The sequence below is a fragment of the Lagenorhynchus albirostris genome, chromosome X (genome assembly GCF_949774975.1).
Source record: "Lagenorhynchus albirostris chromosome X, mLagAlb1.1, whole genome shotgun sequence".
Taxonomy (NCBI): domain Eukaryota; kingdom Metazoa; phylum Chordata; class Mammalia; order Artiodactyla; family Delphinidae; genus Lagenorhynchus; species Lagenorhynchus albirostris.
Genome location: NC_083116.1, coordinates 36989102 through 37005384, shown reverse-complemented (window position 1 = coordinate 37005384; position 16283 = coordinate 36989102). Strand labels below are relative to the sequence as shown.

Sequence of the window (16283 nt, the reverse complement as noted above, 5' to 3'; positions counted from 1 at the left end):
ATTGAAACATATGAAATTCCATTTCTGTAGATCAAAAATGGTTCAATATTGGCAATTCCATGAGGTTCAAGCTAATAAAAAAACTGAGCTGATCAAATTAATCCAGGAAGGCTTCCCGGAAAAGTTAAAGGAGCTTGTTAAGAAGGTCAAGGATGCAGTTTCCTAGAGCCGACGACAGGGTAAGGGCTTTGCAGGGAGAAAGAACAGTATGTGCAAAAGAACAAGAGGTAGAAAGGAGCAAATTGCGGATGGGGGTGCTGGTAAGCAGATTAGCTTGGCTGAAGAGAAGGGCTCTGTTAAGGAATAATGAGAAATGAGAAATGGGGTTGATGAAGTGGGGGAGGGAGGGTGGCTGGAAGAATGAGGGCAGAAGGTGAGAGGCCCTGAGAGCCAAATGAAGGCATTTGGAGCGAATACAAAAGGCAGTAGGGGTGCTGGAGCTGGAGAGGGATTTGATGAAAGCCGTGTTCGGGAAGATTAATCTGGCAACCTGCACAAACTGGATTGAAGAAGGAGAGAGTCTGGAATCAGGGAGACCGGCTAGGAAGCTATTACAGTTAAGAGCCAGAGGCGAGGTGAAAGGAGCCTGAATGGGGGCAGGGGCGACGGCAGCAGGATGGGGAACGAGATATATAGGTAGGCTACAATGGACAGGGAAGGGACAGGGCTGGGGACAGGCTCAATATGCTCTTCCGAGGGGAGAGAGGTAGAGTAAACAGCAGGTTGATGTCCAGATAGGGAGGCTGGAAAAGAGTGCCTCCTGAGGGTGAAGGTGGCATGCGGAAAGCGCTGGCTAACTTTTCATCTTCTCAAATTTGGGGTATTGGGAAGGGAGCCCAAAGGACAGGTCCTATGAAGCAAGAAGGAGGATAAAAGGTCAGAGATGATTTTGGTTTGTTAGCGAAACCCAGGAAAGAGAAACTCACCCTGGAAATTCTTACTTTGAGGCAACTCTGATCAAAATGGTGGAACAGGGAATTCTAGCCTCACCCCGAATCACATACTCATCTCTCTTTGCCCTCCAGATGTCCCCAGCCTTTGTCCCCCAACTCGCCTGCCCCACCACCCCTGTGAGTCTCTGATACGCTCACTATAGTGGTTTTGCCCTTCTATCTCCTCACCTAGGAGAACTGATATTTGCAAATAAAGCCAAAAAGATTGAATAACACTTTAGTCAAAGGAATACATTTCTGACCATGGGATTTCAGGCATACGGTTTTGGGGGGAGGGAAAATGGTATGCAGCTGCTTCTTCCTGGCATCCTCTCTCCCTGCACATTTAAAAGCACAAGAAGGAAAAAAAAAAAGCACAAGAAGGGAAAAGAGGACATGACTCTCTGGTAAAAAGCTGGGTTATTAAATACAATCACTACCAAACAGTATTTTCAGAGAGCACTTACATGTATGTTGTTAATGGCTAAAATGAGGCTTTATCCGCACTATACTTATGTAATTGAGAGTGGGCAGTAATGAATACACTTACAACCTGCCCCCATTTCCCATTCCCACTCCAGAGTCAAGTAAGAGCCACTACCTACCATTAGACTTGAACTCTCAGGAAAAAAAAAAAAAACTAGAAAAATCACTTTGGCTTGTTTTGTGTTTGCTGGAGCTACTACTAACTCTTGAGCCCTGCTATGGTGATAAAATCAACCTTGGAGAGCCAGTGTGGTGTGGTACAAGAGAACACATGATGGAAGTCAAGAGACCTGGGTTCACAATCTCAACTTGGTCACTGATCAGCTCACCTTTCTGAACCTCAGTTTCCCCATCCATAAAATGGAAATTGAACCAGATGATCTCCAAGGGCCTTCCAATTATAAGATTCTATTAGCCCTGTCGTCTAAGGCAGGGAGCCTCAAATTTCTTTATTTTATTTTATTTCATCCATTCATTGATTCAACAAACATTTACTCCACCAAGTACTGTGAAAGGCACCGAGGGAGGCAAACCTGTTTCTCACCTTCACAAAACTTACAGTTTGGGGAGGGAGAGAAGACAGCTAATTAAACATGTAATACCAACAAAATGTGGTATTACAACAAAGTTCAAAGCCTTAAAGGATCATAAAGAGGAGAATTTAGCCAAGCCTAAGGGGTCATGGAAAGTCTCTTGAATCAGTGGTATTTAAGTTGAGCCCTGTGGGAGGAGGAGAATCTAGCCAGACTCAGATGAGTGGGTAACAGAATAGGAAGGGAAGAGTGTCCCAAGCAATGGGCACAGCATGCGTGAAGTTCTGGAAGTAAGAGAGAGCCTGGTGCAAATAAACAACTGGAAGGCAGTCAGCATTGCTGGAGCACAGAGACAGAGGAGGGAGTGGTTAAGCACAAGAGGTCCTCACGGCCCAGACCATGAAGGGCTTGTAAGCCACGTAAGAGAGTTTGAACTTTATCCTAAGAGCAATGGGAAGCCATTCAATGAATTTTGGCACCGTTGTAACATGATCAGATTTGCAGTTTAGGAAACTCCCTCTGGCTGCAGTGTGCAAAGAATGGACTGAGCATCCAGATTGCCCTTGCAATTTGGAGAATGGAATGAAACGTTAAGAGGGAGAAACAGGGAAAGAGACAGACACAGTCCACCAAAAATAAAATAAAATAAAATAAAAATAAAAATAGGGCTTCCCTGGTGGCGCAGTGGTTGGGAGTCCGCCTGCCGATGTAGGGGACACGGGTTCGTGCCCTGGTCCAGGAAGATTCCACATGCCGCGGAGCGGCTGGGCCCGTGAGCCATGGCCGCTGAGCCTGCGCGTTCGGAGCCTGTGCTCTGCAACGGGAGAGGCCACAAGAGTGAGAGGCCCACATACCGCAAAAAAATAATAATAATAAAAAATTTAAAAAATAAATAAATAAAAATAAAAAACACCCACTGCAGCTAGCTTTCCTCACTCTGAAACCAGAGCTTCTTAAGTTTGAAAGTAGCCAACCTGTGAATTCAATGGAATTCTGGGAAGCTGGACACTGTGTTTTATCTTTTATAGATGAGTAATTTTGACAGGAAGCTAAGTACTTCCCAGTCTACAGCGGTCGTCCCAACATCCTAGCACTAACACCAGGCAACTACTCCAAGCTTTCAAATTGGGATTAGCCAAATAATAACCATACGACTAAGTCGTCAACAAGAACAGGCCCACAGAGAGAAATAGACGAAGAGAGAGACAGAGACAGAGAGAGACAGAGAAACAGAGACACAGAGGAAGACAATAGCACCTGTTGCTATTGTGATTACCATGAGCTGCAAGTCCTTCAAAGCATGGATGGGCAGAGAAAGAGGAAATTGTTACTAAATGTTTTAATTTAGCTGCTTAGTGGCTGCACGATTCGGGCAAATCTTGAGACTCAGGTGTCTCATCTGTTAAATGAGCAAGTTGGACCGGATGACTCCCTAAAATTTCGTATTCCACTAGCTTTGTAAAGCTCAAAGATGATGCCACTGATGACTGGACTGTGTCTCTATCCGTGCATGTGTCTCTCTGTGTCCTGCACTCTTCATTTCTCCTATAAAGTCAGCAATTTTAAAGCTTATAACACCAAAGATCATTTTAAGAATATGAGTATATGTTGTCATTTTGCATCTCTCCCTCTCTGTGTCTCTTCTGGGTTGTCTGTTTCTCTGTGTTTTTGTGTCATTATTTCTCTTCTTCCCCCTTGCAATACCGGTTAAAACTTTTAATGTGCAAACTTCCTATATGTATTTAACCCTATTCATTTTCTCTCCTTACTCTTTCTCTTTCTTCCTCCCTCCCTTCCATCAATTCATTCCCTCATAGTTCTCAATCACCCACTCCCAAGCCCCATCTCAGGTTTCTATTTCTTTGATCTGTTATGACCTCTACAGGCATTGTTTGGTGTTGCCACACGTGCACTAAATAGAAGACAAAAACACAAAGTGGACATTACAGGCATGCCTACTGATTTACTAGAAGGCCATAGTTCGGTCTGAAGCCATCCCACACAACCCACAGAGCATTTACTTGCTGCCGACCCCCCCTCCTTGCTTCTTTCTCTCTGACAGAGACAGTGAGGGTAGGCTCTAGTGACATCCCATTCCAGAATGGGCTTTGTGGGAGTCCAGCTACCAAATTACCTTCCATTCAATCTGACAAGTATTTATTGAGCACCTACTGTGTGCCTAGTGCTCAGCAAGTTCCTCCAGGGACACCTGGGGTCTCCACACAATATAACCTAATCCTGCCACAGCAGGAACTCAACATTATTGCACTGGCTTTGTTCAGAAGGCTTGGCTGCGCTGAGATTACAGCCTGCAGACTTCATTCAACTCCTTTGGCTTGGAAATGAGGCTGCTTTTCAACAAAAGTGGGGAGTTGAATCAGCCTGAGGCTTTAATTCAGGGCATGTTCTCATTTGAACTTTGGAGTTACCTTGTGTGCATCAGAAGGGTACAATACATCGCTTACCTTCCGCAGAAGGTTCCTCTTGGGAGAGTCTTAGCGTTTCCAAGATGTCATTAAAGCCATAATCTGTCACTTTGAGTACAAAACGCCCATCTACCACACAGTTCCGAGACTTCAGCCTCCCATGAGCAAACTCTCTGTGATGTAAGTACTTCATGCCCTGCAGATGATACAAACAGGATTTATTTAGCAACTTATTTAACTATTTGGGGCTTTTAGAACCACTTTCTGAGATTGTTAATGGCATGAGCTATTATGATCTAGAATTCAGCCTTTTTCTCTTACACGCAGGCAAAGCAAAACTCTGACAACAAGAATCGTTTCCAGGTCCCTTCTAGCGCTAAAATTTTACGTTTTGATGAAGAATCATATCTTGTGGGCATAAAGAACTGTGTGTTATTGGAAGATTTATTGACATTTCAAACACAGATAGATCTACACATATATAATTGTCAAGAATTTGAAGATTCTGATTTTCCCCCAAAAGGTCTAGCCAAACTCTCATCTACTACTGGCAGGAATGGAAATTGGTACAGCCTTTTGGGTGGGTAATTTGGAAATAGCTATCAAAATGGAAAGTATGTGTACCCTGTGACCTAGGGATTCTACTTCTCCAAGGAAATGCTTGCACATGTGCACATACACAAGAATGCTCCTTGCAGCTCTGCTTTATATTATATAATTGGATGTATAATAAATATCGAGAAGGGACGTCCAAATTGTGGTACATCCAACCTATGGAATATTCTGCAACAATTAAAAATAATAAGATCAATTTGTATGTACCGATAGGGGACCATATCTAAGCCATAAAGTAAGTGAAAAGGAGTAAGTTGCAGAACTATGTGACAGTATGTATTTTAAACAACAAACAAAATCTATAATGTATGTAAATACATGAAAAATGAATTGCAAGGCTAATCACCAAATTGTCAACAGTGATTAATTTGGGGGGAAGATATGAAGGAGGATTGAGTAATTGTCAGTATTTTCCCAATATATTTATATCACTTGATTTCTAAATTTAATTGAATGCATTATTTTTATAATTAGAAATGTCTTATTTTTATAATTTATATAAAATATATTAAAATTATATAAAATATATACAATTTATTTTTTATATATTTTTAATTAAAAATAGACAATAAAAAAGAAAGCTGAAAGCAAGAAAGCTGATACTGACTGCTACAGTTTGCTTGGCAACCTTATATGACATTCAAATGTGATCTACCAGGACTTTACCAGATGGGTTTAATCATTCACATATAAATACATCCATTTTCTAGTGCAGTCATCTCGGGACTGTTTATGCTGAGTCCTTTTAAGTATCTGGCTCTACTTTGCCACCTGACACCCCTTTGTATTTGTATGCTTTACATCTTGCACCCTAGGAAATTCTGTAGTCTCCAGTACTTCCAAGCAGAGTCTATAGTGGGGGAGATTTCTCCCTAGGTGTCTAATGCTTAGGTTTCATTCATCACGGGTCTGAGAGGACTCATTTAGAGGACTCTCCCTTAACTCACGGGACTTTGCTTACAGAGTGAGTGGAAAGAGTATTAGAATAGGAATTAAGAGATTTAGATTCTATTATTAGCTCTGCCACTTAATAGACAGCTGGTAAATGTTTATTGAGTATCTACTATGTGTGGTAGACACTATATAACAAAAACCTCATTTAGTTTCTCTGAGCCTCTGTAAAAGGAGGATAATCACACTTCTTTTATAGAAAATTGGAATGAGATAATGTCTATAAAGCTACCTTGAAAAGAGGCCACAATACAAGGGTCAAGACTGTGATTAATATGCAGGAAGCTCAATGACTATTGGCTATCCAAATCAGCCCACTACAAGTGCACACAGACACAATTTTCATATCACTCTAGGGAGTTCATAGACTCCACTGAAGCCCATCCATGGACCCATCTGTGAACCCCGTTGGCTGTTAATAGTCCTTGCCTCTGAGAATGGAGGTGCTGCCTGGTAGAACCGATGGTCTTTTGGCTTTCTGGTCATGCTGAGTTCCACATCTATACCTATGGTATAGACCTATGCAAAGACCCATCACCTAGTTCTAGACTGAACCACCTTTTAGAACGTGAAAGCCAGGAGATGGGGCTAAGCAGAACCAAAGAGCCTGGGAATGAGCACTTTCCCACATCCAGAAGGCAGAGAAATGGGATGGAAGAAAGGATTGCTTAAGGCAGAAGAGTGCTCAATAGCTATAGGAAGTAAAGACAAATCTGGCCCTCAAACAGGGGAGCAGGTGAGGAGCAAGCAAACTCTTTCTGTATCAGGACCTTATAACAGATATGGACAAAAGGGCTATGAGAAGAAGTGAGGGCAGACACAGGGAAGGAAGGTGGAGGAGCAAGAGCATCACAATGATCCAAGGAAAGTGAAACATCCCAAAATATTGAAGTTCTAATCTACAGGGAAAATCTTGGATTTTCAGTCTTTCCATTAACCTTGATGAGATCCAGCAGGAGTGATGATTTAAACATCCAATCTAGTTTCACATCCTGATTTGTCAGTATGTCTTCCAGGCTCCTTCGGGAACAGAATTCTGTCACAATGGCAAACATCCCCGAATCATAGAAGAAGCCCACTAAAGGGTTAATATTCTCATGACGTAGGTCCTTCATCTGGAAACAGAGGGAGAGAAGAGAGTCACAGCTGTTCTGTCTCAATTGGAGCTGGGGCCTTCTTCCTGATTCTTTAGGGACACTGTGGAGTGGAGCTCAGTGACCCAGGAATACTAAAGAGGTTAGTACAGTAAGAGGTGGAATAGATTGTCTTTCCGTGAATATTCATCTATGCAGCATCTATTAAAATAAATAGCTTACATAAACATCAGGCCAAAGCTTACAAAATTTGTTTCAGAAGAAACACTTCGAATTTTGACTACATTTTACCTTTGTATCCATTCATTTTTTTCCACTAATGTGAGAAGCATTTAGTGTGTCTCAACAATGTCCAAGGCATTGGACTGCATGCTAGTGATATAGAGATAAACAAAATGAAATCAATATCCTGAAAGAGCTCACATTTAAAGAAGGGTGATAGACAAACAAAACTGACAGCTGTATTTCCCTGTGAAGTGGTTTCTTATGGGAGAACGGGATGCTGGTAGAGTTCAGATGGTAAGTATCTAATTCAGTCTGGGAGATCTGGCTTCTCTGAGGAGGTAATGTCTAGACCATCATGAAGCGCAAGTAAGAGCTGACCATGTGAAGGTGACATGGTGGGAGGGGTTGAGAGTGAGAGCATGTTATGCTGAGGAAATTGCAACAGGTTTAGGGTGGCCAGAACACAGTGCAAAGGAAAGAATATGAGACACAAGGCTGAAGAGATAGGCTTCCCTGGTGGCGCAGTGGTTAAGAATCCGCCTGCCAATGCAGGAGACAAGGGTTCGAGACCTGGTCCGGGAAGATTCCACATGCCACGGAGCAACTAAGCCCGTGAGCCACAACTACTAAGCCTGCGCTCTAGAGCCCATGTGCCACAACTATTGAGCCCACGTGCCACAACTACTGAAACCCGTGCACCTAGAGGCTGTGCTCTGCAACAAGAGAAGCCACCGCAATGAGAAGTCTGCACACCACAACAAAGAGTAGCCCCCACTCAAGACAACTAAAGAAAGTCCGTGTGCAGCAATGAAGACCCAACACAGCCAAAAATAAATAAATAAATTTATAAAAGGCTGGAGAGTTAGACAGGCGCCACATCCTGTGCAGCTTTGAGAACCGTGCTATAGAATTCGAAATTAATATTACGGTCACTCAATAATTGTTATCTATTATTATTACTTTTTAATGGGGGATGAGAGAGAAAAGGGCTCCATTTTTGCTTCTAGATTTCTACTTGGATTCCTGGATAGATGGCAGTGATATACATCAATATAAGAAATTCAGGGATGTTTTAGTAGTGGATATGTTGGTGCCCCACCTATATCCCCTTTACAGTGCATCCTGCAGCTGCTGTAAATGTTGGCTGGTAACTCACAGTCGCTCCATTCTCTGGAAAATAGTCCTAGAGGCTAAGCCAAAGGGGAGCTATCTTACTTGAAAGGTTAGGGCCCACCCACAGACCTCAGCTAATGATTGACTGACTGGGAAAGGTACAAAAGTTCAACTCCCTCACCTTAAAGTGGAACTCATGGTATAACTTGTGCTCCAGTATTTCTCCCATAAAATCATACTGAAGCTAGTCTCAAGCTGAGATCACATACTTGCCGAGCTTTTGCTTCTGCCTTATCCTGCATCCTCACTCCTTTTCTCTTGAGAGCATTCTCTCAATGAGTAATTTGAACAAGAATCTCCATCTCAGGCTCCGCTTTTAGAGAATCTGACCTAAGACAGTGGGAAAGCAAATTCTGGGTGATGGGGACAGCTGATTAATTCAGTTTGAGACACATTAAGAATGAGGTGCCTGTGGAACATCAAGGTGGAACTATTCCAAGGAGATAGTGTGTTCTAGCTAAATAGACTTGGGAATTGTAAACATGTAAATGGTAGATGAAATTAATGGGAGTGAATGAGATAACCCAAGGGAAGCATATAAAATAAAAAGAAAAGCGGGGGGTGAATATCAACATTTAAAAGATGGGAAAAGGAAGAACATCCTGCATAAAGACTTAGAAATGAGGCTAGAGAAGTGGAGAAAGGCTTATTTAGAACAACATTATGAACACCACAGGAAGAGTTTCAGGGAAGTGAGGTAAATGCCAGAAGGAATTTCAGGAAAATGTGATAAATACTAGAGAGGTCAGGTAAGATGAAGACAGCTACACCTAGACACATCATAATTAAACTCCTAAAATCTAAACTTATGCAGGCAGTCATAAAACCTCTTCATGATTAAAAAAAAATTCACAGAAAATCAGAAGTCAAAGGGACATGTGTGAAAAAACCTTCAGGTAACATCAAACCCAAGAGTAAAACATTAAATTCTTTTCCTCTAGAGTCAAGAGCAAGACAAGGATGTCTTCCTTCACCATTTCTACTCAATATTGTATAATAGCATCAAAACATTGATGAGAAAAGTTAAAGAAAACTTAAATAAATGAAGATCTATACCACATTAATGGACTGGAAGGTTCAGTATTGTTAAGATGTCCATTTTCCCTAAATTGATTTATAAATTCATATAACCCCCTATGAAAAATTCCAGAAGGCTTTATTGAAGTAATGAACAAGTTTATTCAAGAACTTATTGAAAATTAAAATAAACTACCCTATCCAAAACAATCTTGAAAAAGAACAATTTGCAGGAGCTTATACCACTTAACTATAGGAGTTACTCTGGAGCTGTGATAATCAAGATAGTGTGATATTGGCAGTAGGGTACACTAATGAGTTAGTGAAACAGAGTACAGAGTCTAAAAATATACCCACACATATATAGTCAGTCAACTTTTCACCAAGTTGAAAAGTTAATTAAGTGGAGAAAGGAAAGGCTTTTTAAAATAATTGTTACTGGAACACTGGATATCGCTATGAAAAAAAAATTAACCATGACCACTATCTCAGTCCATACATAAAAACTAATTCAAAATGGATCATAATCCTAAATCTAAAATCTTGGAATTGGCAAAGATTTTCAAGCCGCAAAATAAAATCATAAATTGGATTTCCTCAAAATTAAAAATTTTGCTCATCAAAACCATTAAACAAACAATCCACAGACTGAGAAAAAATATTGTAAAACATATATCTAACCAAAGGAAGGTTATATAAAGAACGTCTACATTTCAACAATTAAAAGGCAAAACCCTCAATTTTTTTAAATGGGAAAAAATGTGAACAGACAATTCACAAAAGAAGATATACAAATGAATTATAAACACATGAAAAGATGCTCAATAACATTAGTCATCAAGAAAATGCAAATTAAAACCACAGTAAGATAACATTTTATACACCGTAGAAAGGCAAATATCAAAAAGACAAATGTTGCTGAGAATTTAAAGCAACTGGAACTTTTGTACATTTCTGACAGGAGTGTAAAATATTGTAACCAATTTGGAGACCTGTTTGGATGTTTCATATAAAGTTATACGTACATCTACTCTATGACTCAGTTTGTCTATTCTTAAGCATTTACCGAAGAGAAGTGAAAATACATGTTCACAAAAATATCAATACTTGGACAAAAATGTTTATAGTTGCCTATGAAGAAATACTCAACATACTAATCATCAGAGAAGTGCAAATCAAAATGGCAATATGATATCATCTCCCACCCATTAGGGTGGTTACTATAAATTAAAAAAAATAACCAGATAATAACAAGTGTTGACAAGGATGTGGAGAAATTAGAACTCTTGTGTACTGTTGGTAGGATTGTAAAATGATGCAACTGCTATGGAAAACAGTATGGAGGTTCCTCAAAAAATTAAAAATAGAACTACAATATGATCCAGAAATTCCACTCCTGGGTATATATGCAAAGAATTGAAAGCAGGATCTCAGAGAGATACTTGCACACCCATATTCATAGCAACCCAAATGTCCATCAAGAAATGAATGAATAACATAAAATGGAATATTGTTCAGCCTTTAAAAGGAAAGAAATCTATTCACACTTTACCACATGGATGAACCTTGAAGACATTATGCTAGGTGAAATATGCCAGTCACAAAAAGACAAATACTATATTATTCCATTTATATAAGGTGTCTAAAGTAGTCATATTCATGGAAACAGAAAGTAGAATGGTGGTTAACCCAGAAGAGGGGGAGGGGAAAAAAGTGAGCTGCTATTTAATGGGTACAGAGTTTTATATTTGCAAATTGAAAAAGTTCTGGCGATGTGTTTGACAACAATGCAAGTATATTTAACACTGCTGAATTGTACATTTAAAAATAAAGATGGTAAAATTTATGTTATGTGTTTTTTCTTAATTAAACAAATATTTATAGTTGTCTTATTCATAACTCCAAAAAACTGGAAACCCAGCCAAATGTTCATCAACAGGAAAATTATAAACAAATTGTGATATATTCATAAAATGAAATACTACTCAGAAATTTAAAAAAGTGAACTGCTACTGATATCTGCAAAAACGTGGATTTAATCTTAAAAATACTATGTTGAGAGAAGAAAGTCAGGCACAAAAGAGTATATAGTCTATCATTCCACTTATACGAAATCCAAGAACAGAAAAAATATTAATTCATGATGATAGATATCAGAACAATGATTGCCTCTGGGATAAAAGAAATGACTGAGAAGGGAAACAAGAGACCTTTCTGGGGTGATAGACATATTTTGTATCTTGTTTTGGGGAGTGGTTACACAGATATATGCAATATATGCAATTATCAAAACTCACTGAACAGATAATTCATTCATCAAATTATACGTAAATAAAAAAGTCTTTTCGAAACACAATGAGACATTATACTATGTGAAATAAGCCAGTGACAAAAAGAGGTATCTAAAGTAGTCAAATTCATAGAAGCAGAAAATAGAATGGTGGTTATCAAGCGTTGAGGGTGACTGGGGAAAAGGAGAGTTTTGTTTAATAGGTACAGAGTTTCAGCTTTGCAAGAGAAAAGCTGTGACAATCTGTTGCCAAAAAATGTGAATATACTCAACACTTAGAGATGGTAATTTCTGTCATTTTATCATAATTTAAAATTAAAAAAACACAATAAGATACCCATAGAAACCTACTAGAATACTAAAACCAAAAAGACTGACAAGACTACATCATTGGTGATGATGTAAATGGAGCTCTCATAACTTGCGTGTAGGAAATTAAACTAGGAAAGGTTTGATAGTGTCTTATAAAGTTAAACATATACTATATTTTAACATAGAAATTCCACTCTTAGGTATTTACCCAAGAGAAATTAAAATATGTGTCCATAAAAAGACATAAAAAGCATATTCGTATCAGTTTTCTTCACAATAGCCAAAATTGGAACCAGCCTAAATGCCCATCAGCAGGAAAACAGATAATTACATTGTGTTATATTCATGCAATTGACTACTACTCAGCAATGAAAAGAGCAAGCTATTTATACACATGATAACACGAATGAATCAGTCAGTATGCTGTATGATTCCACTTATATGAGGTTATAGGATAAGCAAAATTAATGCAAGATAGACCAAAAACCCAGAACAGTGGTTTTCTTTGGTTGGGGGGGGGGGGACGCAATAATTTACTAATGAACACAAGGGAACTTTCTTGAGAGAAAGAAATGTTTTATATCAGGGGTCAGCAATCCTCTTCTGTACCTATAGTAAATATTTTAGGCTTTGCTGATCATGTATAGTTTCTGTTGCATAATCTTTGTTTTCTTTTTTTACAACCCTTAAAAAATGTAAAAAACATTCTTAGCTCCCAGGATGTAAAAAACAGGCCAGGATGTAAAAACTCTGCCGACCCCTATTCTATATCATAATAGAAGTCTAGATTATATGGGCATATCTCTTCATCAAAATTATATATCTATGATATGAGCATTTCAATGTGTGTAATTGTACCTCAGAAATACAGAACTGCAAAATAACAACAATAATAACCAAGTTAGAGATGTGAGAAGTGGGTGGAGGCAGAGATGAAATAATAATGGTAGAATGTTGATAATTGTTGAAGTTGGGTGACGGGCATATGGAGTTTGTTTATATCATTCTGTTTATTTTGTGTGTTTGTTATTTTCTATAATAAAAGTTTTTTAAAAGAAAAGAAAAACTTCCAGGATGTAGCTGAAGCAGTACTTAAAGGAAGTTTTCTAGCTTTAAGTGACTGTATTGGAAACTAAGAACGGTTAAAATCAACTATAAAAACTTCCAGCTCAAAAAACTAGAAAAAGAACAACAAATTAAAAGCAAAGAAACTAGAAGGAAAGAAATAACCAGAATACAAATCAATGAAATAGAAAGCAGACATACAACAGAGAAAAATCAACAAAGCCAAAAGTTGATTTCTGGAAAGGATTAATAAAATTGATAATCTTCCAGCAAAACTGATCAAGAAAGAGAAAACACATATTGTCATTATCAGAAATGAAAATGGGAGCATCACTACAGATCCTAAGGCTACTTAAAAGATTGCATGAGCATATTATGTACAACTTTATGCCAGTAAGTTCGACAACATATATGGAATGGACAACTTCCTTTTAAGACATAACTTACTGAAACAGGTATAAGAAGAAATAGAAAGTTTGAATAGTCCAATATCTATTCAAGAAATTGAATCTGTAATTTAAAATCCCCACACAAAGAGAAGAACAATAGGAATCTAATTAAAGAGATTCAAGCAGAGAACTGACAAGATCAGGTTTGACTTTGATTCAGATTGCAATGTGGAGAAAAGATTTGACAATGATAAAAGTGGGTATGTGTAAAGACAATTGCCAGTGGTTGCCAGGGTTTATGGGGAGGAAGGTGTGAATAGGCAGAGCATAGAGGATTTTTAGGGCATTGAAACTATTCTGTATGTTACTATAATGGTAGATACATCATTATGCATTTGTCAAAATGCATAGGATGTACTACCCTCTGAACCCTAATGTAAGCTATGGGCTTTGAGTGATAATGATGTGTCAATGTGTGCTCATGGATTATAACAAATGTACCACTCTGGTTCAGGATGTTGATAGTGGGGGAGGCTCAATTTTTCTGTGAACCTAAAACTGCTCTAAAAACTAAACTGTCTCTTTAAAAAAAAAAAAAAACAGACAATTGCCGTAGCTCTAGTGGGTGATGACGGTGGCTTGGACCAGGATGGTAACAGTAAAAATAGAGGAAGAGAACATTGGACTTTTAAGGAAAATGGAGAAGCTCTGAAATACAGGTTGTAGAAAGTGAATTAACTAATGAAGTATTATAATGGACTTAAAGGATAATTTTAAGGGACATTTTAAGATGGAAACAATATACCTTGTTGCATGACTTTCTGCCATAATACTCAGCTGTTCAGATGCAGGCACAAAGAAAGTTAAGAGTTAGGGTCATCCTGAATATGAGTTTTATGTGTGTCCAAAAAGACAGAAATAAGAATGTGTTCAAACGGTCAACTATGAAATCTAAGGTGAGCATGAAAGAAGATAAAAGAAGGGCTTGTGGGATGGGAGAAAGTAGAGGTCAGTAGACAGGAAGACCCAATGTAAAATATAGGCACAGTTGAAAGAAGAGAAGGCTATAGTCAGAGAGTGTGATGTTTGAATCTATGATTTTGGAAGTGAAGCATTTTCAGTAGCAATTATAGATAATGACAAACCCCGAGGTATAATGATAGTAGTGGATGGCCAAAGTGAAATGGAAGAGAAGATGATTAGAGATTACACGGCAAGGAACTAAATAGCCAAGGTATTAGAAGGTACAAGGAGTAGGCCACTCAGTTCCAGATGATGGGAAAGAACATGAGACTGGGAGACAGATACAGCCTGATTTTCCTGCATACGTCTTTGGAGAAGTTGGGACCCTAAAAGATGTTGGAAGTCATCAGTCCTTTGGCCTTCTGACTCCAGCTGTTTCCCTTTAAGGAATATCTATCTGACTGTACACGACTCCCTTCTATAGCTGGCTCACCAAGATGTGTTCTCCAGTCTGGCCCCTGATACTCAGTCCCAAAATTTTAAAATCATGAAGGCACATAGTAGTCAAAGCAGTGCTAGACTCACAGTGATAGCATCGTCAGATCCACTTCCCGCTTCATAAAAGTACTAGAAAGGAATTAGGGCCTTTCACATGGTAAATTCTGGAAAATTGGCCTTCACCCTAGAATTGAGTTACTATCTGCACCTGACATAGTAACACAAGTTAGTAAGGGGACACAAAAAGATGTCATGAGGATAAAGGGAGCCAGTTTTCTAACTGTTGGAGAAAGGAGTTACAAATACGGAAAGGGAAAGGATAGAATGAACTCTGTGGCATTCAATTACAATTGGAGGTATTATGGATGATAGATAGATGATAGACAGATAATTGAATAAAATTAAAACCACTGGTATAAATGTATGAATAAATAAATAAACGGTAGAGAAGGTAAGGCTCTTTCTTACAATACAGAGCCAACAAATAAACATAGAAAGAATGCTAGAGTTAGAGAATCATCAATGGATGCTAAAATTAGTAGGTAAAAATTTGATCAAAAAAACAGGCTATTTATACAGACTCAAATGATCTCTCTACAAATTATGTATTAATTACAATGAGGAAAAAAATAACAGTAGCTCTACAGTGGCAAAATCTGGTAGACACCACCTAAACCAAGCAATAAGAGTTAATATCACTAATAATGGAACAATCAACATTATGTGCTTCCTAATACAAAGCACTGAAAAGAACACTGCATCACTTCTGTAGCATTCTGGCTGAAGATGCATAACCTAAATCTAACCAGAAGAACATGGAAAACACCCAAATTGAGGGACCATCTACAAAATAACTCAGCTGAATTCTTCCAAAAATATCAAGATAAAGAAAAACAACAACAACAAAAAGCTGAGACTCTGTTTCAGATTAAAGGCAACTAAAAAGACATGACAACCAACTACGATGTGTAAACTTGGATTGGAAGCTGGCCCAGGGAAAAATTAGCTATAATGTATTATGACTAATGATAAAATTAAAATATGAGCAGTAGTTTAGATAATATTACTGTATCAATGCTAAATTTTCTGATTTTGATGATTATACCATAGTTATATACAAGAATGTCTTTGTTTTTAGGAAATAAACACTGAAGTATTTAGAGGTAAAATGGCATGATGTCTACACCATACTCTCAAATGGTTGAGAAAAAAAGAATATATAGTCAACCCTCAGTATCCACTGGGGATTGATTCCAAACCCAGGAGGATACCAAACTCCATGGACGTTGAAGTCCCTTATATAAAATGATACAG

General features: G+C 38.4%; 1 protein-coding gene across 1 annotated transcript in view; it reads right to left on the bottom strand.

The window, feature by feature from the left end:
- Positions 1 to 16283, bottom strand: part of GUCY2F (guanylate cyclase 2F, retinal) — a 98750-nt gene that overhangs the window by 24330 nt on the left and 58137 nt on the right. The window contains exons 9-10 of the mRNA XM_060137287.1: positions 6882 to 7058; positions 4417 to 4573 (exon numbers count right to left, since the gene is read on the bottom strand). Coding sequence (XP_059993270.1) covers positions 4417 to 4573; positions 6882 to 7058 — 334 coding nt within the window. The remainder of the gene's footprint in view (positions 1 to 4416; positions 4574 to 6881; positions 7059 to 16283) is intronic.